Here is a 27,534-nt window from a genome sequence, read left to right as displayed (position 1 = left end):
CCATTCACCCTTGAGCCTGCTCCATCATTTAATAAGATCATGGCTGGTCTGTGGTCCATATGCCTGCCTTTGGCCCACATTCCTTGATACTCTTGCCTAATAAAATTATGTCTCTCTTAGATTTAAAATTCATAAGTAAATTAGCATCGACTACCATTTGGACAGAATTCCAAACCTCCACAACTCTTTGGTTATAGAAGTGCTTTCTAACATCTCTCTTGAATGGCTTGGCCCTAATTCTTAGACTATGACCCCGGTTCTAGAATCCTCAAACAATGGAAATTGTTCATCCTTATCGACCTGTCAATATCCTGAGACCTTGATTAGGACACCCTTTTAACATCTTTTAGAATTAGAATTCCTACAGTGCCGAAGCAGGCCATTTAGCCCATACACTCCACACCAACCCTCCAAAAACCATCCAACCCAATCTCCATAGCCTGCATTTCCCATGGCTAACCTACCATACCTACACATCCCTATGGGGCACTTTAGCCTGGATAATTGACCTAACCTGCACATCTTTGGACTGTGGGAGGAAACCCACTCAGACATGGGCAGAATGTGCAAACCCCACAAAGTCACCTGAGGGTAGAATTGAACCTCGATCCCTGACGCTGTGAGGCAGCAGTGCTAACCACTATCAATATCCTGTTGTAATTCTATGCTGTCGTCAACACTGTTGACAATGCTGCCCAATTTTGTGTCATCAGCAAATTTGGATATTTGCCTTCTCATGCCATTATCCAAAACATTAATGAATATTATGAATAATTAAGGCACCAATAAAGATCCATATGGGATATAACTAGTTACATCCTGCCAATCTGAGTACTTAATCATTATTCCAATTTTCTGTTTCATGCTACTCAACCAATTTCCTTTCCATATCAGTAATATGCCCTCATTTCCTTGGGCTAACAGTTTCTTATGTGAGACTTTATCAAAAGCCTTCTGGAAGTCCATATAAACAATATCCATTGACCTTACCTCAGTCCACAGTTCTGCCATCTCTTCAAAAAAATTCTATGAATTTTGTCATGCCTATCCTTCATGAATCTTTGCTGACCATCCCTGATTAAGTAAAAATTTTCAAGGTAATCCATTACCCTAACCTTGATTAAACACTCCAACAATTTCTCCACCATAGATATTAGGCCAACTGGTCTGTGATTCTCTGGTTTCCTTCTGTCACCCTCTTAAGGAGCAGAGTGACACGAGTAAATTTCCAATCCAGAGGTACAATTCCAGAATCCAGGCAACTCTGAAAGATTATGGTTAGGGCATCGGCAATATGCTGTCCTACCTCTTTTGATACATGGATTGAAACCATCAGGTCCTGGGGATTTGTCACTCTTAAGTTCCATTAATTTCCTCATTATTGGTGATTCATTTGAGCAAATTTTATTTAGATGTTGTCCCTGATCCTCTGTAAATTTCTTTGGGACTTCTGGCAAACTATCCTTTTATGCTCTGAATACTGGAGCAATATAATCATTCAGCATGTCGGTCATTTCACCATGGTCATTGGCAATATCCCCACTCTCAGCCTTCAGTGGGCCAATAGTACTCTTAACCATCTGCTTTCTGTTTATAAAACTGTAAAATCTCTTCTCAGTCTTTTATGTCCCTTCTGAGTTTCCTTTCAAAAAGCCTCATTTCATTTGAAGGGCTTATGCCCAAAATGTTGATTCTCCTGCTCCTCAGATGCTGGCTGACCTGCTGTGCTTTTCCAGCACCAAACTCTCAATATTGCTATAAGAAACTATCCTGGACACACTTTAGAAATTCATAAGCTTTCTGGCAGATGCTTGTCTGTCTCTGCCAATCTATTCTAAGATTAAAATCCCACATTACTATTACTCTTCCTTTGCTACACTGTTGCTTAATTTTAGCATTTATACAATCTAGCACTTCTAAGATGCTACCAGATGGTCTATATCATGACACCACTATTGTGGTTTTATTTAGTCCATACAAAATACCAACTGACAATTGTCATATTGGTGTGCGACAACTGAAAATTGAACTGAGATACAGAAAGACCAATCTAATATATAGATGAATATAATACTGGAACAGGTTATAACAATTAAGATAAAGACTATATTGTACACAACATAATTTCTCAAATCACCTGCAGTATGTCTCTCACTGCACCCTCGAGATCATCTCCTCTGCCCTGAAGCTTTTCAGTCACATCCTGAAGCAGACTCCCACCACAGCCACATCTCCTTCCTCAATGCCTGTCTACGGAACCGATAGATCCCACATGGACTCCGGACTACACTCAGACCAACACAATTTGGACCCGAACAGAATAACCAGTACGCACTACAAATCTGAAACCTTTAGCAATAATTTGCTTTCCTCCTCCTCCCACCTGCAGAATGTTGCAAGGATTAACTAAGTGCTGGTGTTTATTTCGAGAGGGATAGAATTCTAAAATAAAGACATTGACAAATTTACCTCCTTAGTTGTGCATGGCTGTTCTGTTTGTGAGTTGGAGCTTTTCCTCTTCATGAGGACAAACTACTTCTGACAAATCTAACTTTGGTTAGACTATACTTGGACAGTTCTGGCCAGCAGAGTATGAGATAATAGAGGTGCTGAAAAGGGTATAAAAACAAAGGAATGTACCAGAACTGTGAAGTTGTATCTTTTAAGAAAGATGAGCAGTCACTAAAACAGAACAGAAGTCATTAAAATTATGAAAGCCTTTGAGAACAGTGGAGAGAGAAAAAAAATTAAAACTGGATTTTCATCAAGAAATCAGATAAGAATACAAAACAAAACAGCGAAACAGAAAATGTGGAACTTTTTACCACAGGGAATAGTTGAGGTGAATGGTACTGATGAATTTATGGGGAAGTTCGATAAGCATATGTAGGAGAAAGGAATAGAGGTTTCCACTACTATACTTGTATCAGAGAAGACGGGTGTGGGGAGGCTCAAGTGGAGCGTTAACTGGGGTGGGTTGTTTGTTCTGGTTCTCTATATTACGTAGTTTGAGATTTTTAATTTTAAAAAGTTAAATATTGTCAACTTCTATTGATTAACTACCTCAAAGATTAAATTACTTACAAAGTTTATCAACCTGATGATAAACCGGGCAGCTATGAAGATTTTATTTCAAGTATGCATTCTCAAAGCAGGTAATCCTTGCCAGAGCCTTTCTAATTCCAGAAGAATTCTGCACAGGAGATGACTGCACAGAAGTATCAGTAAGTGAGGAGAAATGGTCATCTTCTCACACTGATGACACAGTTTCGCATTTCCTTTCTTTGATCTCTCCCTCTCTTCCTGTTCATTCAGTGGCTTTTTGGGTGTCAATGAATTGCGAGGGCTGAGCCTGTGATGCGTTTTGAGCGAAGTGTAACCACAGGAAGCCCATGCCACACTTGTTAGAGCAGAGGGGAGGAGGAAGATGCACACTTTTCGCGTCAGTCTCTCGGCAAGCGAGGAGAAGAGCTGAATCCAGGGAGTTGTGTGTGTGTGTGTGCGCGCGGAGAGACGGAGTCCGAGTTATTTCTTCTAACCCCTCAAGCCTGACCAAGGATCATGTTCGTGTCCAAAGCTGTCAGCCGGCTGAGCCGCAAGCGACCACCTTCAGGTAAGCCCCGGGGGCCACAAAGCTTGCTCTCCTCTCGGTCAGCAGTTGGTTCTGAAATAGTTTCCCTCTCTCTCTCTCTCTCGCTGCAGCTGGACTCTGGCTCGTTACCGGGCAACCGGAGGCGCCTCAGCTCCTCCCGCTCTCCCTCACGCGACGCCACCACTCTACCTCACTCCCCACCTCCCCCCCCCCCCCCCCCCCGTCACGCGACGCCCCCTCTAACGGTTTATTTTCGGCCGGCGGCCGGGTTTGCCCGCCCGGCACCGTTGTGGAAGGGTGTGCTGCGAACGTCGGTGCCGACCCACTTTTCTTTTGCGCCAAAATGCGGAACCAGAAGCAGGAAAGTGCATTGCAGAAAGTAGCTGACTCCCCCGAGTTCCTCTCCACCTTTTTTTTTATTAACGGTCCTCCCCGCTTTTATTTTAAAAACTGTTCTCGGTCCCCCGCCCGCCAGCCCCACACCGCTGCCAAGTCAGCTCCCGACTTGCTGTTTTCTAGCTGGTTTTCGTTGGTATTAGTCCAAGAAAGAGTTCTCATAGCCCAATGAATGGGGAATTGGTTATAGGGAAGGATAGTTTTCTTTCTTCTTTTGCAAAATAATATTTTTAACCATCTGACAGCAGTTGTCTTTTTGAGATCTCCTAGATTGTGTCCCCCATCCCTCCCATATCAGCATGAAAGATACAGGAAAGTTAGGATTCATCATTTTTTTGTGTAGTTATTATTTACAGCAGATATTTCTTTTCAGCAAACACTTAACTTGCCTTACTTTGGAGTTCATCTGTCTCAGCAACAGACTGACAGCACATATAAAACAGCCATTTTGTGTATGATAATATTAGTTAAGACATAAAGGACAAATGTGACGAAACTGTTTTCTTCAAAATTTGCCTTTTGGGGAATGATATCATGACTATCTTCATTATAGTGATATTGTGGACTAAGAAATTTTTGAGTTCCCTTCATCTACTATACCCCCTTACTCCAACCTGTTGATCTTTAATGATGTTACATTCTTCTGAATTGTATCTTATTAGTACATTAGTTGTTTTGACGGCCTTAAACTGATTCTTATACATTATAAATGTATTTATGTCATGAGATACAGTATAGGGTTGAACAAATTTGACAATCTTTTAGATTTAATTAAATAACAAATTTTTCAGTTTGTTTGATGGCCCTATTTGTCTCCTGTCTGCTCCTGAAAAATTTCTTGACGGCAAAAAACTAGTTCATTGTTGAAATGACAGATCATTGTGCAAATGGGTGTGAGTTTACATTTATTACTGGCTTGAATTCTGCTCTTCAGTCGGGCCTGTCTTAAACTATACATCTGTAGTATCATACAAAATAAATTTTTATGGCACTGTGTCACACATTTAAAAACACAGTAGATAGCTGTGTGGAAACAGTGAATAGTTAATGGGTGATCTCTGGTTGGAGGATAATTATAGTGGAGTTTTCCAAAGGTCTGTGTTGAGATCCTTGCTTTTCTTGATATGTGTAAAGAAACAACCTAGGCCTTGGTGTACAGGGTATAACTTTAAAGCCTGCATATGCTATGAAATGTGAAGAGGAATAGTGTAAAACTTCAAAAGAGCATAGACACATTTGTGGAATGGGCAGACAAGTAGCGGGTGAAGACCCATGTGGAAAATCACAATTGTTATGGCACAGAGGAGGTCATTTGGCTGATTGTGCGTGCAATGGCTCTTCAAATGAGCATCGTTCCTCGTGCCAAATTCTTGCTGTTACCCCATACCTTTGCACACTGTATATGCAATGCCCTCTTGAATGTCTCCGTTGAAACAGCCTCCACCAAAAATGTAGGCAGTGTTTTCCAAACCCTAGCTACTTTCTGTGTGAATTGTTTTTCACACCATCCTTGCTTCTTTTGCATATCACCTTAAATTGATGTCCTCTCATTCTTGAGTGGGAACAGTTTGTGTCTCTCTACTCTGTCCAGTCCATTCATAATTTTAAAAACTTCCATCAAATCTTGTATCAAACGTCTTCCTTTGAAGAACAGTTCTTCAGTCAAACCTCATAACTGAAGTTTCTCATTCCTGGAACCATTCTTGTAAATTGCTTCCACTGTCTCTCTAATGCACTCCCATCTTTTTATCCTGTGTCCACAACTATACACAGTACTCCTGCAGAGATCTAACAAGTGTCTCACACAAGTTCAATAACTCCTTGCTCTTGTATCTACGCCCCAATTAATAAAGCCAAGGACATAGTATGCTTTAATAACTGCTCTCTTCACCTGTCTTGTCATCATCAATGATTTGTGCACACGGAGAGCAAAATCCTTTTGATCCTGTCCCCCTTTAGAATTGTACCCGTATTTTATATTGTCTTTCACTGTTCTTCTCGCCAAAGTCTCATACTTCTCCGCATTGAACCTCACCTACTACTTACCGCTCATTCCACCAACATGTCAATCAGAAATGTGAAGTGATTCAGTTTTGTAGGGTGAACATGACAAGTACAAAAATTAAAAGGCGCAATTCTAAACAGTGCAGGAACAAAGTGTCCTGTGTGTAATAGTGCATAAATTATTTTAATGTTACTGTACAGGTTGAGAGCGCGGTTAATAAAGAATTCTGAATCCTGAGCTTTATAAAGTATGCAGTAAAGTATAAAGACAAAGGGGTAATGGTGAGCTTGTTTCAGACACTAGTTCAGCCTCATTGAAAATTGTATCCACTTCTAGGCGCTGCACTTTAAGAAAGCTGTTAAGATTTTAGAGGAAGTGCAGAACAGATTCATAAGAGCGGCTTCAGGGAAGAGGAATTTCAGTTTTGGAGGTAGGCCAGAAAAGTTAGGATTGTTTTCCTTGGAGAAAAGAAAGCAGAGAGAAGATTTGATGGTGGTATTCAAAATCCTGAAGGATCCGGACAGAATAGGTATGGAGAAAAAGTTCTCACATTTGAAAGAATCAAGTACAAGAAGGCATAGATATTAATAAAAACAGGCCCATAATCTTACCAGCCATAGGACTGCTTTTATTGTAGAGAGACATTGGTGATGGTTTAACCTGAGGGTCATCATGCCTCAGGTGAGGAGAGAAGGAGACTCCTTTGTGATATCCTCAGCTGGTGCAGAAATTGAACCCATGCTATTAGCATTATTCTGTATTGCAAACTGTCTCATCCAGCCAAATGAGCTAGTCAATCCCCCAGATTTGGCGGTAACTTCCTAAACAAAACTAACAATAGAATAATCAAAATATAAAATTCAGAAGTGAGCATTCATTTCTGCTGAATTATTAGGGTTATATAGATAGTCAACAGACACGTGCATTAGCATTCTGGTTCAATGTGGCTAAATTTAATACAATCACATAACAAAGCTACATTTCACACTAATTATTGTACCCAATTATTAATAAATTAAAATTCTAGGCTAAAATTTAGATTAGAATTTTTTGCACTGTCCACTTCCGGCTATTAGTTAAATCATGCTAGTTCTAATGTTTGGATAACTAATACTGTAATTGCATATTTTAAATAGAAATCTATATTTCTATGAGAGCACTCCAAAAACTAAGTGTCTTCAGTCCACAACTTTTGAGCAATGGCCATTTAGGACCTTAGTAAAAGAGATAATGACATGTGTAATACTTCTTAATCTGTTCTTCTTACATTTCATGGTTTCCCTCTATTTATTATGTATTCAAGCTCATAGTAATTTATGACTGAACATAAAGTTTTGAAACCTAACAGAACTTTCTTTGCATATTTTAAGATAATTTTCCATTATTTGTGTAGGGTGTGTTAATAGACTGAGTTAACAACATCAAAATGAAAGAATTACCTTGAACTATTATATACTCAACCTATTCTGGATTTCAGGCTTATGTTTTACTGTCGCCAGTGACAAAATTTTGGAAATCATGAATATTAGCGTGGGATAGGCCTTCCCATGGTCTTAATTCTAATGTGTGTAAAGATATGGCTAGTTACAAAGATAGGTTCACCAGGATTATATTACTGCAGAATCCATGGTTGGAATTTTAATGTCCTTTGATTAACCGGCAATACTTGAGGATTTCTGCCATTGGGGCCCTTGGTGCTAGAAAAAGCTTGCCACTGCCCACTAAAATGCATGATTGCCACTTACTTTGGTGAGTCTCCCCGAAAGGACCAAGAGTTACATTTCTTAGCCAAGACCTTCCTGTCAAGGGTAATGCTGGAAGCCTTGCTGCTGACTGTAAAGAATTTTCCCTATTAATGATCTGGCACATTTCTTCTTGAATTGTCTGCTTCTGGCTGAAGCAGCAAAAGGCAGCAAAGCATTTCAAGGGTAAATCCAGAGAAAATAGTAGAGGTGGGCATAAGTCAACATGCCCTGATTTTATATCTGTAGTTGTTGTATTCAGGTGAATGCACATAGGTTAAATAATAGGTGTGAGTGAATGGGTAGATAGGTGAAGTGGATAAGTAGATGGTTTGGGATGTAGCCTGGTATTACCAGGGATAGAATCATAGAATGCCTGCAGTGTGGAAACAGGCCATTCAGTCCACACCAACCCTTCATGGAGTAACCGACCCATTCCCCGAGCCTACTACTCTACATTTACCCCTGCCTAATGCACTTAACCTATACATCCCTGAACACTATGGGCAACTTAACATAGCCAATTCATCTAACCTGCACATCTTTGGATTGGGTTGTTGGAGGAACCCAGATCACCCATAGGAAACCCACGCAGACTTGGGGAGAATGTGCAAACTCCACACAGACAGTCACCCAAGGCTGGAATTGATCTTGGGTTCCTGGCACTGTGAGGCAGCAGTGCTAACCACTGGGCCACTGTGCCATTAGTCAAATTGGTTCAGAGGGGTTATCACATAACTGGGAAGGGGCAGGGTTAGGTTCGGGACGTGATTGGGTCAGTTGAGGGAGGTGTCAGGTTGAATTGTGGGTGTAGTCATGTGGTTGAAGCATTGTTGGTGGGGCGGGAGTAATCAGGTAATCAGCATTTTTGGATTGTGTTGTGGGTTTCAGGTCAGAGGGCTGGAATAGTTGGGACGGGTCAAGGAGTTAGTCAGTTAAGTGGTTGATGGAGGTTGAGTTGTGATGCTTAGAATTCAACTACTGTTAGACCAGGTATTAAACTATTAAATTATCTTGGTTTTGTCCAGGTGGATCCTGAATATCTAACTCCTTCTGCCCTAAGCTCATGGGAAATTCCTATGTATGTCAGGATTTCCACAGAGTTCTGAAGCACATGTACCAATGTATGCTCCATCTTCGATGATCCAGAGACTGGAAAATTTGGATCATTGTACTGATGTAAAAATAGGATAATTAGCTATTTACAGGATTTTATATGCTGTACTCCTACCCCAACTTGTAATGTAGACTAGCAGATTCATTCAACTGACTTTTTCTGTATGATTCATATATTTACCTATGCTTTTGTCAAAATTAGTCACGATACATTTGATGATCTAACATCACACTAGCTGAAGAAATTTGATAACCTCTAGGGAGCCCGACTTATTACTTTAACCTCTGGGATCTGCCTCAGTTTCCTCCTAAAATGACACGTAATCTCTAGCACTGCGCAAACAGCTAAAGTTGAAGCAGATCAATTTCTCCAGTATTTTTTTTAAACAATTCAAGTAGAAACAGATAGTTTGGTTATTCAGTTAATCATCATTTTGGGTTTTGCTAATGCTATTACTTCTAACAGTAATTGAACTTTATATGAATTGAATATAAACAAGTTTGTAAAGTTAAGTAAGGTCATATAGAAATATGTATTTTATTTTTCTTTTACTTAACAAAATAAATTTGATAATTTCTTGTTATCAAAAAATGTAAACATTGCTAAAGGGAGACATTAAAGTCTTGGAAGTCTGATTTCTCGTGTCCTTGTCTTGATGAGTGCAAGATGAAAAACTTTAATTTTGTGTCCTTTAAATAAAGTAAATTTGAGACATATTGGGATTTTTACAGAAGTGCCTTGTGATTTCAGAACAATGGAAACCATTGTCGATGTTACTGTTGGTGAAAAATGTGCAAAGCCTTAATAGTTTCTATCCTAGAATAGTTTACTTACTCCTGCATTTTGTTTACAAAAATCTCTATTTTTGTGTCTATAGTCACCTGGCACTTAGCAACAGTGATTTGTACTTGATCTAACTTAGATAGTTTACAAATTTGTATACTTATATTGCTGAGATATAAATAAGACCTCTCTAATTGCAAAATGGTGTGACCTTTGGATGTCTGCTAGCTTAACCTGGCAGCTAATGTGACTGAATCTTGCCCATTCTGCCCACTAAATTTCCCTTCCAATACTGTGGCTTAACTTTGTTATTCTTTGGCATCCACTGTTATTTGCCATATGATTTGTATATTTAAAGAAGTTGCTTGTCTAGATGCAATTGCGAGCTTGTATGTGTATGTGTGAAAAATTGCGATAGTTTGCTGCCAGAGAAAAGCAAACTGAAGAAGTGTAACAATTTTTCATGAATTCTCAAAGTGGTTAATTTCCATTATCCATAAACTGTCAAGGGAAACTTTATTTAAAACAAAAGCAAATATATTCTTGAAGTCAGTTTGTAATCTCAGTTAATCTGACCAATATGAATTCTGCTAAAATTTATGTCATGGAAATATTCATTGTAAATAGTTATGCTTTTTTTATTACAGAAATTCATGATAATGATGTGCGTGCAACTGATAGCCAACAGAATCCAACAGGAACCTCCAAGTGGGCTATTTCATTAGAAAATCTCTTAGAAGATCCAGAAGGAGTAAAACATTTCCGGGTTTGTGAGCTTTAAGTTTGTTAAATGGATTTGTTGAAATTTTGTTTTACTGGCTGTAGTGAAAACAGGAGAATTATTTCAGTTACGGTGGCTCAGTGGTTAGCACTGCTGCTTCATAGCACCAGAGACCTGGGTTTAATTCCTCCCTTGGGCAACTGTCTGCGTGGAGTTTGCACATTCTCCCCGTGTCTGCGTGGGTTTCCTCCGGGTGCTCTGGTTTCCTCCCACAATCCAAAGATGTGCAGGTTAGGTGAATTGGCCATGTCAAATTGCCCGTAGTGTTAGCTGCATTAGTCAGGGGTGAATGTAGGGGAATGGGACTGGGTGGGTTGCTCTTCGAAGGGGTCGGTGTGGACTTGTTGGGCCGAAGGGCCTGTTTCCACACTGTAGGGAATCTAATCTAATTTAATCTAATCTTAATGGAGGTTCATATTGGGACTATTGCATAAAACGTATTGTTTTGTTAAGTTCTTTTTCTTGCTTGCTGTTCTTTCCTATTCCTTCTTCCCTTGTTTTATTATCTTTTTCTTTCCCTTATTCTCATTAACTCTCTTTCACTCCTTGGTAGAATGGAATTTCTGAACTCTTCAGCATTAGAACTGTGAATTAAAACTCAATATCATTACCATTTAAGATGTAAAGAGGCTTGACAAAGTAGATGCAGAAAGAATGTTTTTCATGTGGAGCAATCCAGATCGAGAGGTTGTTGTTTTAGGATAACAGGAGCACATTTAAAACGGGGATGAGGAGAAATTACTTCTCTAAGGGTTATGATTCTGTGAAATTCACTACCCAAGTGTGTAGTAGATGCTGGGACATTGAGTAAATTTAAGAAGGAATAGACAGATACCTAATTAGTAGTTGAAGGGTTTTAGTGAGCGGCCATGAAGGTGGAGATGAGGCCAAGATGAGATGAACCATGATCATATAAAATGGTGGAGAAGCTGAAGAGACTGAATTGTCTACTCCTGCTCCTAGTTCTTATGTTCTAATTTTCTTTAGAGAAAACATGAGTCACTTTGGTGATCTATCATTGATTTTTTTTCTGGAAAATGTTTGATCTGAGCTAAATAGTAATATCAATTAGCTTGATGCCTCATTTCTGGTATTCTACAATGGATTTACTGGAAATCTCCCTATTATTCCAATTTCTAAGAATCTAACAGTGGAAACCTGAACAGAAATATCACTAAAGGCTACTTCTCACACTTCTATTTACATTTACTTGCTCTTGGGATGTAGATATCGTAACCAATATTTATTACCTGTCCTTATTTGTTCTGTGTAGCATTTTGATACATCATCAGTGGGCAATTAAGAGCAAACACCATGCTGATGAGTCACTTACAGGACAGACTAAGTGAAACTGGTATATTATCTCCTTGAATGGTATGAATTAACCCATTAAGTTTTTAATCATAATCTGGTAGTTCCATGATCATTTTTTGTGGTAGTTCTTGGTAATATTTTAATTAACTCAAATCTTAAACGGCTGAGATGGAATTTAAATTTGCGTTCTAACAAATTATTCCTATAGATGTCTACATTAATAGCCAACTGACGACTTAACCACTCTATGTCTACATCCCCCAATTATTGAAGTAAATGAGGAACAGTCTTCAGGAAGTGATATCAGTTGACTGCAGAATGAAGACTTAGAGATTGATCAAATTGAAAATAAAAACTGTCAAAGGCAGATAAATCCATTTCTTAAAAGGGAAATTTAGAGAAATATTTGTTTACTTTTAAAAAAGATTTGCACAGCTGGGTAGTGCATGATGAATTGGAACATTTTGTTATGGCTGGGTAAGGAAGGGTGAATTAGCTCCGTTCATTTTAAACCAAGACTACAATTGGTTAATTGATTATTTGTATTCTCTGCAGTTGTGAAATTTATTTGAATTCCTGATGAATAGATGTTTCTCCAATTCACTTTTCGCTGGCATTAACTTCCAAAGCCTGAGGGAGGGAGGGAGAGAGAAAAAATACTTTCCAGTTCTGCTGTTACAAATCTATTATTCATCTTTCTGCTCTGACTAAAAGCTGTTGCCTGAAATGCATTTTAATATGTCTGGCTTCATTGTTTCTTTCAAACTGGATAATCTGCAGTTGAGTCATTCATCCCAGTATAATGGAGGCAAAATCATGAATATTTTTTACAATGGAGGTAAACAGATTCTTGATTGGCAAGGGAATCAAAGATCTTTGGGGAGGGTGGTAGATGGAAATGTGGACTTAAAAATGCAAATAGACTGGCCATGTAGAACAGGATCAAGGGACCAAATGGCCTAATACTTCTAATTCATATATTTATTCAAGATTTGTGTTAAGATTTGTAGCTCAGGTGCCTGTTTCTGTGATTGTGGGTATGTTCTGTTCCTGCTGCTTCTGGTTGCTGGTTCTAGTTGTTCATTGTAGTGGCCAATATATGGGTCTAGATCTATGTGTTTATTGATGGAATCTGTGGATGAGTGCCATGCCTCGAGAAATTCTCTGGCTGTTCTCTGTTTAGCTTGTCCTATGATTGTTGTGTTGTCCCAATCAAATTTGTGATGCTTGTCACCTGTTTCTTTAGCTACTAGGGACGGTTAGTCATGGCTAGTTGGTACTCGTTGATGCAAATTGCTGTTCGTTTGTTTGCCCAGTGTGTTTCATGCAGTCTTTGCGTAGAGCCTTGTAAATTTTATGTTTGTCTTGCATATGATGGGTAGAGAGTCTTTTGTCTGATGAGTTGTTGTCTGAACATGGCTAGATAAAAACAATAACTGCAGATGCTGGAAAGCAAATACTGGATTAGTGGTGCTGGAAGAGCACAGCAGTTCAGGCAGCATCCAACGAGCAGCGAAATCAACGTTTCGGGTAAAAGCCCTTCATCAGGAATAAATTGAAGGGCTTTTGCCCGAAATGTCGATTTTCGCTGCTCGTTGGATGCTGCCTGAACTGCTGAGCTCTTCCAGCACCACTAATCCAGTCTGAACATGGCTGTCAGTTTATGGACTGTCGTGAATCCAAATGGTCGAAGAAATCTGGCTGTCAGCTCAGACGTTTTTTATATAAGGTAGTGTGGTCAGTGTGTTGGGTCATTGTTTTGTTTGTCTGTTAGGCATCTGTGGATGAAGTTGTGGGATTATCTGTTCTTGGTGAAGACTCTGTAGAGGTATTCTTCTCTTCTTCTCTTCTTCGCTTCGCAGGTTGGGAGTGCTGCAGTGCATTGTAGCCCTTTTGAACAGGGTCCTAATGCAGCTTCTGTTGTGTATGTTTAAGTGGTTGCTTTTGTAGTTCAGGATTGCCAGATAATTTCTAGAGGCATGGCACTCATCCACAGACTCCATCAACAAACACATAAATCTAGACTCATATACCGGCCACTACAACGAACAACTGGAACCGGTAACCGAAAGCAGCAGGAACTGAACTAATTAAATCCCAGAAGACACAGTACTGCAGCGCTTCACAGGAGGGTCCAAAGCACTGAAGATGTCACCTCGACAGGGAACAAAATGTCTGCAAATCAACTTCCCAGATTGGCAATCATATGTTTATAAAATAAATTTTTAAATGATGTAAATCAAATAGGGGACAAAAAAACTGAATAACTTGTTTTCAGTTATTTGGGTAATATGTTAATTTTAATTAAGGCTAGGTCTTTTTTTGATGGTTTTATGAACTGGCTCAACCTCTGGTAGTTTGGTGATCAGTGTAGCCATCTTAAGTCAATGTTTTTCTTTTTTTAAAACCATTGTAAACCTATGAAGGGTCCCATATATTAAAAATCAGATGATTGAAGTTGAAAATTGATGCTCCATTTTTACCAATATTGTGACCAATGTAACACACTACGTATGCTTTAGCTCTGAGTGGACTAGGGGCAGGATATTCTGTATGAGTTTCACGACCCCAATGTCTTGATGGAATGTGGGCTCAGAAATCAGCATTGTGTGGGTAACAGACTTTGGGCTATGATTTTCCATCCAATATTTTGAACTTTAACATAAAAGATATCTTTAGCATCTGGGCCATCATGCGGAGGAGGAAGGGCAGCTCACTGCTGCAGCCGAAGGCAAGCAGGCAGGGATGTCCTGAAGTACCAGTTCTCAGGCTTACTGCTGACAGCCCGTACCACTTACATTTCTAAGCTGATTTTAAAAATCCAGTTTGTTATAAATACAAGGTTTAAACAGTTGTTATATTTTGGTGCTGCTTTTTAAATTTAAATTGGAATGGAAAGATTTAAGTGCCTTGCTCTGAACTCTGCTTGACAACAAACTCTAAAGGCTTTATTGTTAAAGATGAAGTTGTGGTGGAGGCGAGCTTTCAGGTTCTCTTGCTGGAAAGCCGGAGCTAGATGTTCACACCTGTGGACAATGCTAAAGCATTATGCTGACTGTGGGTTCACCGTCAGTGTCCAAGCCTCACAGGGACATTTCAGGAATTCCAAGTCATAATAGAATTCCAGAGGACAGCTAATTAGCATTTCTACCTGAACACTTGGTCCATTTGACTCAGGTTGCCATGGAAATAAACTTTTGGAAGGGAAAGATAGAAACCCACAGTAGTTTCAGATTTCTGGGATTTTAAGATATCCTTTAACTTTTTAAAATTCATTTCTGGGATGTGGCTATGCCAGCATTATTACCCATCCTTAATTGCCCAGAGGGTAGTTAAGTGTCAGCCAGGGTCTGGAGTCACACATATGCTGAACCAGGTAAGAATAACAATTTCATTCCCAAAGAGCATGAGTGAACCAGATGGGATTTTCCAAAAGGAACAATGGTTTCATGATCATCATTGGAGTCTTACTTCCCAGATTTTTAATGAATTCAAATTCCATCATCTGCCATGGTGATATTTGAACCCATGATAATACCATGGGGCCCAAACTCAGACACATAAGTAAGTCTGCAGCCATCTGAAAGACAGAGAGCAGAAAATGGAGATAGGCAGCCTTGCATCTGAAGCAGTGAAAATGAAGAACTTACTGTTCAGCATACAGAGCATAGATGGTAGCTTGAGCTCAGACTGAAGACACTGAATTTATGAGAATTTAAGGGAAGCTGATAAATTGGCTCAGGGGAAGGAATCTCCATGTAATCCTTCATTGAAACTCACTTCTGCGATTAAAAAGAAACCCAGCTGGGAAGGGAAAAGGAAACAGGCTGAAAGGAGAGGAGAATAGTTTTTGTTGGTTCTGGGAAAATTGAGTGTCTTCTTAAGAGACAGTGTAAAGTATAACTATAGCAGAAGATCTTCGATCATGCTAAAATGTTAATGGGGAGTTTTTTGTTTGTAGTTTAGGGTAACGGTTGCTTGCAAAATAGTTGTTTAGTCAATGTGTTTCAGTTTGTTACATGTATTAAAATTTGAAACCTTTTTGTTTGATCAAATATCTTTTTAAGAGTTATTGGTCTCTATGGCAATTTACAACAAGTTGGTCACAAACAATAGGCCTTAATCTCACCGAGTTGACAAACTACTATGGCAAGTGATATGAATTTAGGCATCTGCCCTACTTGGGGTTTAAAAGCTTTTAGCCCCAGATTTGCTTTGTTCAGTTATGATTTAGTTTGTCTCAGGATGGTTGTTGTATTTTTTTGAATGCTATCTTCATAATTTGTTAATGTATGACTTTTTTCCCTTCTTTTAGACTGTGCTATAAACAGAGTTCTTTGTGGTTGCTCTTTAAAGTAGTGTTGTATTCCTGCAAGGCATAATTTTGAAAACTGATGGTAGAAAATATTTGTTTCTTGAGTTCTATAATATCGATTTCAGTGCATTATGAATTCTTGTTGAAAGTGGTTAATCAGGAACTTGTATGGATGACTGAATCTTTGGAATCTCAGTTGGTAGGTCTTAACTGTATTTCTGTGGGTCTTCCTTTATCCTGAGGTTTTCCTTCCAGTTCGAAAGAGAAGCCACCTACATGGTTATGCTAGTATGAACAAGACAATTTTCATTCCCCTCTAGAGCTTGTGGTGAGTCAACTGGCATGATTATTATTGTGAACCACTCTCCACTGTCATTTCTTTTTATATCCTGTTGACAAGGCAGCCAGTCCACAAAAATAAATTTTTAACTGTATGCCTTGCAGTAAAGAAAGTGGAGAGTTTTTTTTCTGCACTTGGCAAATATTTAGATAGGAGCGACTATTAAAAAAAAACAAAATCCAAAGTGGTATGAAAATACTATCTTTGCCTTTACTTTTGATTCTATTTCAGACCCCTAAATCTTGGCCCTCTTAAATAATTTTACGTGGATATTGGTTGGATGTGCAATTGTCTTCAGATGTTTATTATCAGATACATTTGAAGGTTGCCAATAAATGTGAATGTGTCTGATCTGCTTCATCTATTATATTGTCGTTAAAATTATATGTAATGTTCAAACAAAATTACATAAAACCCTTGGATGTGATTGTGATTTGCTATATATGTGTGTGTGATATATATATATTACAGTTAAATTATGGTTATGCATGGCTTTGGGATCACAAAAGATCAATAACTGGCATGTTTTCAATTCTCTGTCTTGAAACGTAGATGGTGGGAGCAGGAGTAGGCCATTTGACCTCTCAAGCCTGCTCTGCCATTCAATATAATCATGGCTGCTCATCCAGCTCAATACACTAAATCCTTTGATCACTTTAGCCACAAGAGCTAAATATACCTCCTTTTCGAAAATATGTAATGTTTTGGCCTCAACCACTTTCTGTGGTAGTGAATTCCACATGCTCACCACTCTCTGGGTGGAGAAATTTCTCCTCATCTCAGTCCTAAAAGGTTTATCCCTAATCCTTAAACTATGATCCCTGATTCTACACTCTCCCACCTTTAGGAAAGTACTTTCTGCATCTAACCTGTCAAGTCCTTTTAGAATTTTATAGATTTCTATGAGATTCCCCCCCTTCATTCTTCTAAACTTTAGTGAATACAATCCTAATTGACTGAATCTCTCCTCATATTGACAGTCCTGCCATTCCAGGAATCAATTTGGTAAACCTTCGCTGCACTGTCTCTTTAGCAAGAACATCCTCCATCTGATGAGAACCAAAACTACACACAATACTTCAGATGTAGCCTCACCAATGCCTTATATATTGCAACAAGACATCTCTATTCTTCTACTCTCATTCTCTTGCAATGAAGACCAGCATACAGTTTGCTTTCTTTATTGCTTGCCACACCTGTATGCTTACTTCCAGCAATTTATGCACAAGGATATCCCAGTCTCTTCCAAAATTCCCCTCTCTTAATTTACAGCCATTCAAATAATAATTTGACTTCCTGTTTTTGCTACCAAACCTCACATTTATCCACATTAAACTGTATCTGCCATGCATTTGCCCACTCAGTCAGCCTGTCCAAATTACAATGCAATCTTTCTGCATACTCCTCACAGCTCACCCTTCCACCAAGCTTTGCCTCATCTGCAAATATTGAGATATTACATTTAGTTCCTTCATCTAAATCATTAACATATATTGTAAATAGCTGGGGTCCTGATCCCTGTGATACCCCACTAGTCACTGCCTGCCATTCAGAAAGAGACCCATTTATTCCTTCTGTTTGTTTTCTGTCTGCTAGCCAATTTTTTTATCCATCTCATGACTTTACTCCCAATCTCATCCGCTTTAACTTTATACAATCGCCTATGTGGAACTTTGACAAAAGCCGTCTACTTGTCCAAATTAACCACATCCTCTGGCTCTCCCAATCAATTCTATTACTTATATCCTGGAAGAATTCCAGCAAATTTGTCAAGTATGATTTCCCTATTTGTAAAACCATGCTGACTGTGCCTGATTCTGCCATAGTTTTCTAGGTACTCTCTGTAGAATCCTTGATAATGAACTCTAGTTTCTTCCCCACTGCCAATGTCAAACACACTGGTCTATAATTCCCTATTTTTTCTCTACTTTCATTTTACATAGTATGGTTACATTAGCTACCCTCCAATTTGTAGGAACTGTTATGGAGTTTAAAGAATCTTCGTGGACAGTGAAGAAGGTTACCTCAAATTACAACGGGATCTTGATCAGATGGGCCAGTAGGCTGAGAAGTGGCAGGTGGAGTTTAATTTAGATAAATGTGAGGTGCTGCATTTTGGGGAAGCAAATCTTAGCAGAACTTATACACTTAATGGCAAGATCCTTGGGAGTGTTGCTGAACAAAGAGACCTTGGAGTGCAGGTTCATAGCTCTTTGAAAGTAGAATCACAGGTAGATAGGATAGTGAAGAAGGCATTTGGTAGGCTTTCCTTTATTGGTCAGAGTATTGAATACAGGAGTCAGGAGGTTATTGTTGCAGCTGTACAGGACATTGGTTAGGCAACTTTTGGAATATTGCGTGCTTCATATCGGAAGGATGTTGTGAAACTTGAAAGTGTTCAGAAAAGATTTACAAGAATGTTGCCAGGGATAGAGGATTTGAGCTATGGGGAGAGGTTGAATAGGCTGGGGCTGTTTTCCCTGGAGTGTCGGAGGCTGAGGGGTGACCTTCTAGAGGTTTATAAAGTCATGAAGGGCATGGGTAGGATAAATAGATAAAATCTTTTCCCTGGGGTGCGAGAGTCCAGAACTAGAGGGCATAGGTTTAGGGTGAGAGGGGGAAGATATAAAAGAGACCTAAGGGGCAACTTTTTCATGCAGAGGGTGGTAAGTGTATGGAATTAGCTGCCAGAGGAAGTGCTGGAGGCTAGTATAACTGCAATATTTTTAAAAGGCATCTGGATGGGTATATGAATAAGAAGGGTTTGGTGGGATATGGGCCAGGTGCTGGCAGGTGGGACTAGATTGGGTTGGGATATCTGGTCGGCATGGACAAGTTGGACCAAAGGGTCTGTTTCCGTGCTGTATATCTCCATGACTTTATGACTCTAAAATGACCACGCAGCAATACATCCCCTATTTCTAGGGCACTTCCTTAAGTACTCCGGGCTGTAATTATCAGGCCTGGGAATTTATCAACATTCAATCGCATCAATTTCTCCAAAATATTTTCTTCACTAATACAGGTTTGTTTCAGTTTCTCCCTCTTACTAAATCCTGTTTATTCCTTCAATTCTGGTACATTATTGTGTAGACAGAAGCAAAGTATGAATTTAGTTGATCAACCATTTCTTTCTTCCCATTATAAATTACCCCGTTTCTGAATGTAATGGACCTAAATTAGTTTTCACCAGTTTTTTCTTCTTTACGTACCTATAGTTTGCCATTGCTTATCCACTGTCACTCCTCTTAGCAACACTTCCCAATCCATCATAGCTGACTCATGCCTTGTAGATTCTCTTATTATGATTCAGAATCTTAGTCTCAGAATCGACCACTTCAAGAAGAATTCTATCATTTTGTGGTTACTCATCCCAAGAGGGGGCTCTTACAATTACATTGCCAATTTTTTTTTCTTATTCTGCAATACTCAGTCCTCGATGGCTTATTCTCTAGTTGGTTCCTCAACATATTGCTCCAAAAAAATATCCTGTACACTGTGTGACTAATTTGGTTCACCAAATCTTTATGCAGATTAAAGTCATTCATAATTACAGATATTCCTTTACTGCCTGCATCTCTGATTTCCTGCTTAATGCCGTTCCCAACATCACTAGTACAGTTTGGTGATATATGTTTCACATTTGCTAATGTTTTTTGCCCTTTGATATTTCTCAGTTCTACCCACACAGATCCTACATTGTCTGAGCTAAAATCTTCCCTCAGTATTGTATTTATATTATCTCTAGCCAGTAATGCAACTCCACCACCTTTTTTTTTGTCAGTCCCTAACAAATACAGAATATCCAAGGATATTCAGTTTCCACCCTTGGTCACCCTGCAGCTGTGTCTCCATAATCTCAACTATATGATATCATTCATATCTACTTGCTTAGTTAATTCATCTGCCTTGTTTCAAATGCTCCATGAGTTCAGACACAAAGCCTTAAATCTTGTCTTTTTAATGTTCCTTATCCCATTCCCATAATTTTCTTACTGTGTCCTTGTTTGATTCTGGTCTTTGATTCCTTTGCATATCACTTCTCTTATTCCCGTTTCTGTCTTTCGTTCTTATCCTTAATTCCCCTTTCTCTGACACCTTGCATAGGTTCCCAACCCCTGCCAATTTAGTTTAAACCCTCCAAAACCACCTGAGCAAATACTCCCCCTATCACATCAGCCCCAGTCCTGCCCAGGTGTAACTTTGGTCTCACCTCTCCAGTGTTAGTCCCCAATGCCCCAGGACTCTGAAACCGTCCCTCTCACACCATCACTTTGGTCAATATATCTTTTTAATTCCAAACTGACTAATACATGACACTGTTTTTAATCCTGTGATCACTACCTTTTGAGGTCCTACTTTTCAGCTCACTTCATAACTCCCTATTTTCTGCTTTTTTTTGGTCTATATTATTTGTACCAGTGTCTACCACAACTACTGGTTGTTCACCCTCCCCTCCAGGATGTCCTGTAGCTTCTCTGAGACGTCCTGGAACCAAGCACCAAGGAGGCAACACACTATCCTGGAGTCTCATTTGCGGCCCACAGAAACGCCTGTCTATTCTCCTTATTATTGAATCCCCTACAAGTAGTGCATTTCCACACTTTTTGCTCCTTCCCTGTGCAGCAGAGCTAACCATGGTGCCACGAGTTTGGTTGTTGCTGTTTTCCACTGAGAGGCCATTCCCTTCAACAGTATTCAAAACAATATATCTCTTCAGGGGAATAGCCACAGGGGATTCTTTCAGTGTCTGCCTAGATCTCTCACTCTGCCTGACTGTCACCCATTCCTGTTCTGCCTGTGGAATCTTAGCCTGAAGTGTGACTACCTTTCTATGTGTGCTATCCATGTTTCTCTTAGTTTTGCGAATACCCCACTGTGTCTGCAGCCACTGCTCCAGTTCTGAAAGCTGGGCTTCAAGGAATAGCGGCTGCATATATTTCTTGCACAGATGCTGGTCCTGTATACTGGAAATGCGCCTGATTTTCCACATAGAGCAGGAGGAGCACACCATGGCTTTGAGCTTCCCTGCATGACCTGCCCCCTGTGAATTAAACCTTTTGGAAGATGCTTAATATCAAATAATATCAGTTTCTCTAAGATACTTCTTTCCTGTTCCTTGTTGTCACAGAATACAGTCATTAGAAACTAACCACAAGAATATCTTACAAAATATAAATGATAAGAGTTGTAAATATTTACCTGGCCTTACCTACCACTTACCAACCAACACTCTTCCTTGTAGCCTCTACTTGTGCAGAAGGGTAAAACCACTCTGGTTTTCCTTTGACTAGACTGTTGGGTTTCATGATAATTGGGAGTTAAATTGCAAAATACAAGAAATGTGACCATGGCATGTGCTCAGTCGTTTTCATGGTAGTGAATTTCATACATCTGAGTATACTTAATCAGCATATTTAAATTGGGCTACCACTATGCAGTTCAGTAGTTGATTTACAATTCACCGGTATTGTAAGAATTTCTCAAACGGCAGGAAACAGTGATGACAGTGAGGTGAGAGGTGTAAACTCCAATATAAATTTTTTTTTGCTCTGCTTGAGATCCAGGAGGAGCAGGAGAACTTAGTCTTGTCCATCAAATAAACCTGTCACCTTCTGATTGCAGCCTCACACATTACATTTCCCACCATATCACTGTGATATCCCATCTGCCATAGCTACAGTGTGTTGTGGGTTTTCCCTCCCAGCCACTGTTCTGATTGTCTTTTTGACTAGCTCCCATTCAGATAATTTATGGCCTAGATGACTGCATGCTGAGTTCTTTGGACATTTTGGATCTACCTGAATTTTGCAACCAGTATAGCAATTGCATTCACCACTCTCTACTGAATATGTCCTTTCCTAAAGATCATTAGTGAACCAACTGGGGTTGGTTAATAGATGATTGTTTTATGCTTACCATTACTAAGGCTTGTTTTATATTGGAAATTTAGTTACTGTATTAAAATTCCAGCTGCCATGAATGCATGTTCCCCAGAGCATTTGAATGTGTCTCTGGATTACTAGTCCAAATGACTTTACATCTGTCCCCACCATTTCTCATAGTCACTCCTCTTATTTACTTGTGATGGAATGATAGTGATAAAATCCAATGAAACATTTATCCAGGAAAATATGGTTGAAAAAAAGAAGAAAGTGGGAACTGTATCTGTAGGTAAAATGATAATTAAAATAAAGAAATCTCCACTATGCCAATTCAAGGGAAAATCAATAGGCAAGATTTCACTTACTAATTTATTGTAAGACTTTTACTATAGCAAATAACTGAAATAAGCATTAATTAAGAAGTGAAGGATATTTCACTTTAAGTTATATAAACTTTGCTTTAACTGGTCAATATAACATTTCATGCCTCATCTTTCATGCTGTTTCAATTCACTCCAAGAAATGATTGGAGGTACTAGATACTGCTAAGGCTATGAGTCCTGACAACATCTGGCAATAGTATTGAAAACCTGTGTTCCAGACTTGCCACTACCCTAGCCAAGCTCTTCTAGTACACTTACAACACCGACATCTACCTGACAATGTGGATAATTGAAAAGGTATGTACTGTATACAAAAAGCAGGACAAATCCAACCTGTCTAATTACTGTCCAATTACCAAACCATCATTAGTTTACTCATGATCTTCAATAAAGTGATGGAAGGTGTTATCAGCAGAACTACTGAGCAACACTTGCTCAGCAAAAACCAGCTCATCGACACTGCATTTGGGTTCCACAAGGGCCACTCAGGTCGTGGTTTCTTTACAACCTTGGTTCAAACATGGACAAAATCGAGGAATTCAAGACATGCAGTGAGAATGACAAGCCTTGACAAAAAGGTCACATTTGACTGAGTGTGGCATCAAGAAGCAAAATTGGAATCAATGGGTCTCAGAGTTAAAATTCTCTGTCAGTTGAAATATATAGGAAGATGGTGGTGCTTGTTGGAGGTCAGTCATCTTAGCTCCAGGACATCTCTGCAAGAGTTCCCCAGGGTAGTGTCCTAGGCCTAACCATCTTCAGCTGCTTCAGCAATGACCTTCCTTCCATCATCAGGTCAGAAATGGGGATATTTGCTGATAATTGCACAATGTTCAACAACTCCACAGATCCTGAAAAAGTCCGTATTCAAATGCAATAAGATCTGGACAATATTCAGGCTTGGGCTGACAAGTGGCAAGTAATATCTGCACTACATAATTGCCAGGCAATGACCACCAAAAAAGACACAATCTAACTACTGCCCCATGACATTGAATGGTATTACCATAACTGGATTCTCTACTGTCAACATCCCTGGGGTTACCATTCACTAGAAACTCTACTGGACTTGCCACATAAATACAGCAGTTCGAAGAGCTCGAAATACTGCAGTGAGTAACTCACTTAATGACTCTCGAAAGCCTGTCCATCACCTACAAGGCACAAATCAAGAGTGTGATGGAATACACCCCACTTGCCTGGATGAATGCAGCTCCAGCAAAGCTTGACACCACCAGGACAAAGCATCGTATCCCAAAGCATCCATTCCCTCTCACCACAAATTCAGTAGCAGCAGTATATACTATCTACAAGATGCTTTGCTAAAATACTTTGACAGCGCCTTCCAAACCCAGGACACTTCTGTCTAGAAGGACAAGGACAGGAGACACATGGGAACACCACCAACTGCTTCCAAGCTACTCAACCATCCTGATTTGGAAATACATCGCTGTTTCTTTACTGACGGAATTCCCTCCCTTACTGCATTTTGGGTCTACCTATAGCACATGGACTGCGGGATTCAGGAAAGCAGCTCATCACCAACTTCTTACGGGCAACTAGGAACAGGAAGTAAATGCTGGCCAGTCAGTGGCATCCATGTCCCATAAGTGAATTAAAAAAGACGTAGCTTCAGGCACTTGCGATACTTCCTACACGCACACAACTCTCTGCAATCTCTCAGTCTTTCCGAGTTGGGCTAGGATCTCTCTCACTCAATCATTTCAGCCCCTGATTTTGCATTCAGCAGTGCCCTATTCCATTCAAAATCTTTGAACGTAGTTGCCACTGACAAGATGCATGAATACGAGTCATTTCCATCTGAATCATGACAGTCCTGATGGTACGCAATCTCCAGAGACTTTTTTTCTCTGATTTCCGTGCATGGTTGGTGAGCTCTGGCAATACTGAAACAGCAGCAAGTGGTCTTGTCCTATCTTTAATTTGTTGCCCTCTCTGTCTTCAGCTCTTTCTAATGGTTTAACATTGATAGTATGCTTTATTCACAGAAACTCACTTCAACATTAGAATCTGTTCAAAGACTGACAAAGAGAAAACTGTTCCATTGACGGCAAATCTTGCTTGTTCACTCTTTACACAAATGGCAATGTGATCTGAACTGCCAAGCAGAAAACAAAGGCTGAGCCAATATCATTGCAATTAACTTTCTACTTACCCTTTGCTTCTTTGCTGTTTATTTCCATGGTAACCTCACATCACATGGGTACTTCTTGGAACCTAAAGATGCCATAATCAGGATACCAATTAACCCTCTTTCAGAATACCCCCACTCCACTTTTATTTAAATAAAAATCACACTAAACATGTACAAACTTATCAAAACGCTTAGGCTAACACATAGCAATTTCATTAACAAATTGGCATTTAACACTGAAAGAAATTCCAGTTACGTGATCATTCAAATTAAGTGACTTTGAATCAAAAGAAATTGACTCCATCATGAGATTTTGCGATTCTTTGTTGAGTTCAAGATATATTCATTTCTGTCACGTTTTGGGTAAATTTTCTGAGGCGACTGGTGGACTTTTAACAAGTATATGGATTGGAGAACAGGGCCATGGGATTACACTTGTTAGCCATTATAATGATCAGACAATTAAAAACTGGTCACATTGACATTAACACCTAACTCTCCGTTGTGAACTAAGTTTTACTCCTAATCCTGTTTAGTTCTCAGTACCTCTTAGCAGGGTAGATAATAACATTTTTTCTCTCTTCACAGGATTTTTTAAGGCGCGAATTTAGTGAGGAAAATGTTTTATTCTGGTTGGCATGTGAGGAGTTCAAGAATATTCAAGACAAACAGCTGGTAAATGTTTTTCATTTGGCTTTATTGATGGATTCATAGTTTTTTACTGTTACTGTTTTGTGGAGGTGTAACCCTACATAATGTCTTCAATTGGTTTTGTTGTAAAAATATTATTCAAAAGTTATGTTTGCAGTATTTGTAACTGAGCAAGTTACAATAATAACATAAAGCTGGCCTATATGTTTTGCATTTCCAGAATTAAGTGGATTTTCGAATAGTGTTTATTGTATCATGAATATAGAATTTTTAACCATTTATGATACTTCAAAGGTTCCAGAAAGCAAATATCCTTCTTTTTTAATCCCAATTTAGTACTCCTTGGAACTGATCTCCATTTTATTCATGGGGAATTCATATGACTGACTGCATTCATTTATTCCAGGAAACATGCTATTTAACTACTTGAGATTTCCTCACTATTAGTTATTCCTTGCTCATTGACCTTCACCAAGTACTCACTGATCAAGAGACCATCTCTGTGTTGCATTTGAGTCATTGTAGCATATCAAAGCAACTTCGACTCATTTCTTCTGTGTGGAACAAAATGCTTCACCTTCATCTGGTATCTCTGGGCAGTAGCCCAGATGGAATCAGGAGCTTACTCTGAGGATTATATAAGGGCAATGCAATGTACCCTAAAGTGATAGACCACCACGCTATTCCTTAATATACCTGGACTCTTTGTTATCCGCAAGCAACCTCATCTTTTTGTAATAGAATCCTCAGGTCTGATTGTGCAGTCCTTCATAGTATGTGGTAGTGGTATCCCTGGGAAGTCTCTGCTCCTCTTCCCTGAGGACAGAGAGTATTTGATATATCATTCCCATTTTTGTACAACTTCTTTCATGACTCAAAAGCCCAAGGTCTGTTTGTATTATTGCTACTGTTAGATATCAATATATTTTTTGGCTTCTTATTTCTTAAATTTCATCCTTGAACTCAGGCTTGCTGAAACTCAATACCCTCCACAAAATCTGAAATGTAAAGTCTGTGTCCCAGCGGGGAAGATTTACCAAGGCATGATAAATATTTTACTGTATAAACTTTGAGGCTGATCAGTTTTAAATTCCAGTAATTGCACAAGCACCATTTAATACTGCCTGGGAATGGACACACAGCACGTAACTGCTTGTGCTTTGGCATTATATTGACTTTAGTCAGAAATGCCAAAGACTCACTGAGGAAAGCTAGAGAAATTTGCATTACACTGTGGGGCACAAAGTGTTGTAGGTAGGGATTGAGGCAGGATATGAAAGGAAAACAACAATGAGAGTTTGCTCATGAAAAAAAGTGAAACCTGCTATTCCCGCATGTGAACAAAAACAATATAGCAATATAGGCCCTTCGGCAATTGTGCTGACACTTGATGTCTTTCTAAACTTAAAACATTTTTGCCTTTGCACGGTCTGTGTTCCTCTAATCCCTGTCTATTCAAAATACCTCTTAAATGTTGCTATTGTGTATGCCTCCACCACCTCCTGTGGCAGTGCATTCCAGGCACTTGCCACCTTCTGTAAAAGGAAAACTTACCCCTCCCATCTCCTTTAAACTTGCCCCCTTTTTACTTTAAACCTATGTCCTCTTGTAATTGACATTTCTACCCTGGGGGAAAGATTCTGACTATCCATTTTGTTCATGCCTCTCATAAGTTTCTATCAGGTCACCTCTCATCCGTCGATGTTTGAGTGGAAACAAACTAAGTTTGTCCAATCACTCCTTCAGGAAACATCCTGGTAAACTGTCTCTGTACCCTTTCCAAAGCCTCCATATCTTTCTGGTAATGTGGTGACCAGAACTGTATGGAATATTCCAAAGGTGGTCGAACTAAAGTTCTATCCAACATCCCAAACTTTGTAAACACGAGAAGTCCTGTATAATTTTCAAATCAAACTCATGCAGTAAACTCAGAGGACTAGTCTGATATTAGTTTTTGATTCATGAGTTATATATGGGTGAGGAAGGTGTCTTGGTTTATTTTAGTGCTTTTTTCCAGAATTACCAATTAGAGAAAGAAATAATTCTAGTTTTCATCTCCACTCTACTGCCCAGGT

At 39.3% G+C, this 27,534-nt stretch overlaps 1 protein-coding gene across 1 annotated transcript in view; it reads left to right on the top strand.

The window, feature by feature from the left end:
• The first annotated feature begins 3,332 nt into the window (after positions 1–3,332).
• The window catches only part of LOC140463465 (regulator of G-protein signaling 10-like), a 35,470-nt gene continuing 11,268 nt past the window's right edge, over positions 3,333–27,534 (top strand). The window contains exons 1-3 of the mRNA XM_072557446.1: positions 3,333–3,613; positions 10,283–10,401; positions 25,397–25,483. Coding sequence (XP_072413547.1) covers positions 3,562–3,613; positions 10,283–10,401; positions 25,397–25,483 — 258 coding nt within the window. The 5' untranslated portion in view covers positions 3,333–3,561. The remainder of the gene's footprint in view (positions 3,614–10,282; positions 10,402–25,396; positions 25,484–27,534) is intronic.

Source organism: Chiloscyllium punctatum, chromosome 38 (assembly GCF_047496795.1).
Source record: "Chiloscyllium punctatum isolate Juve2018m chromosome 38, sChiPun1.3, whole genome shotgun sequence".
Lineage (NCBI taxonomy): Eukaryota > Metazoa > Chordata > Chondrichthyes > Orectolobiformes > Hemiscylliidae > Chiloscyllium > Chiloscyllium punctatum.
The sequence above is the reverse complement of the archived record's forward strand: the minus strand, read 5'-3'. Positions and strand labels throughout refer to the sequence as shown.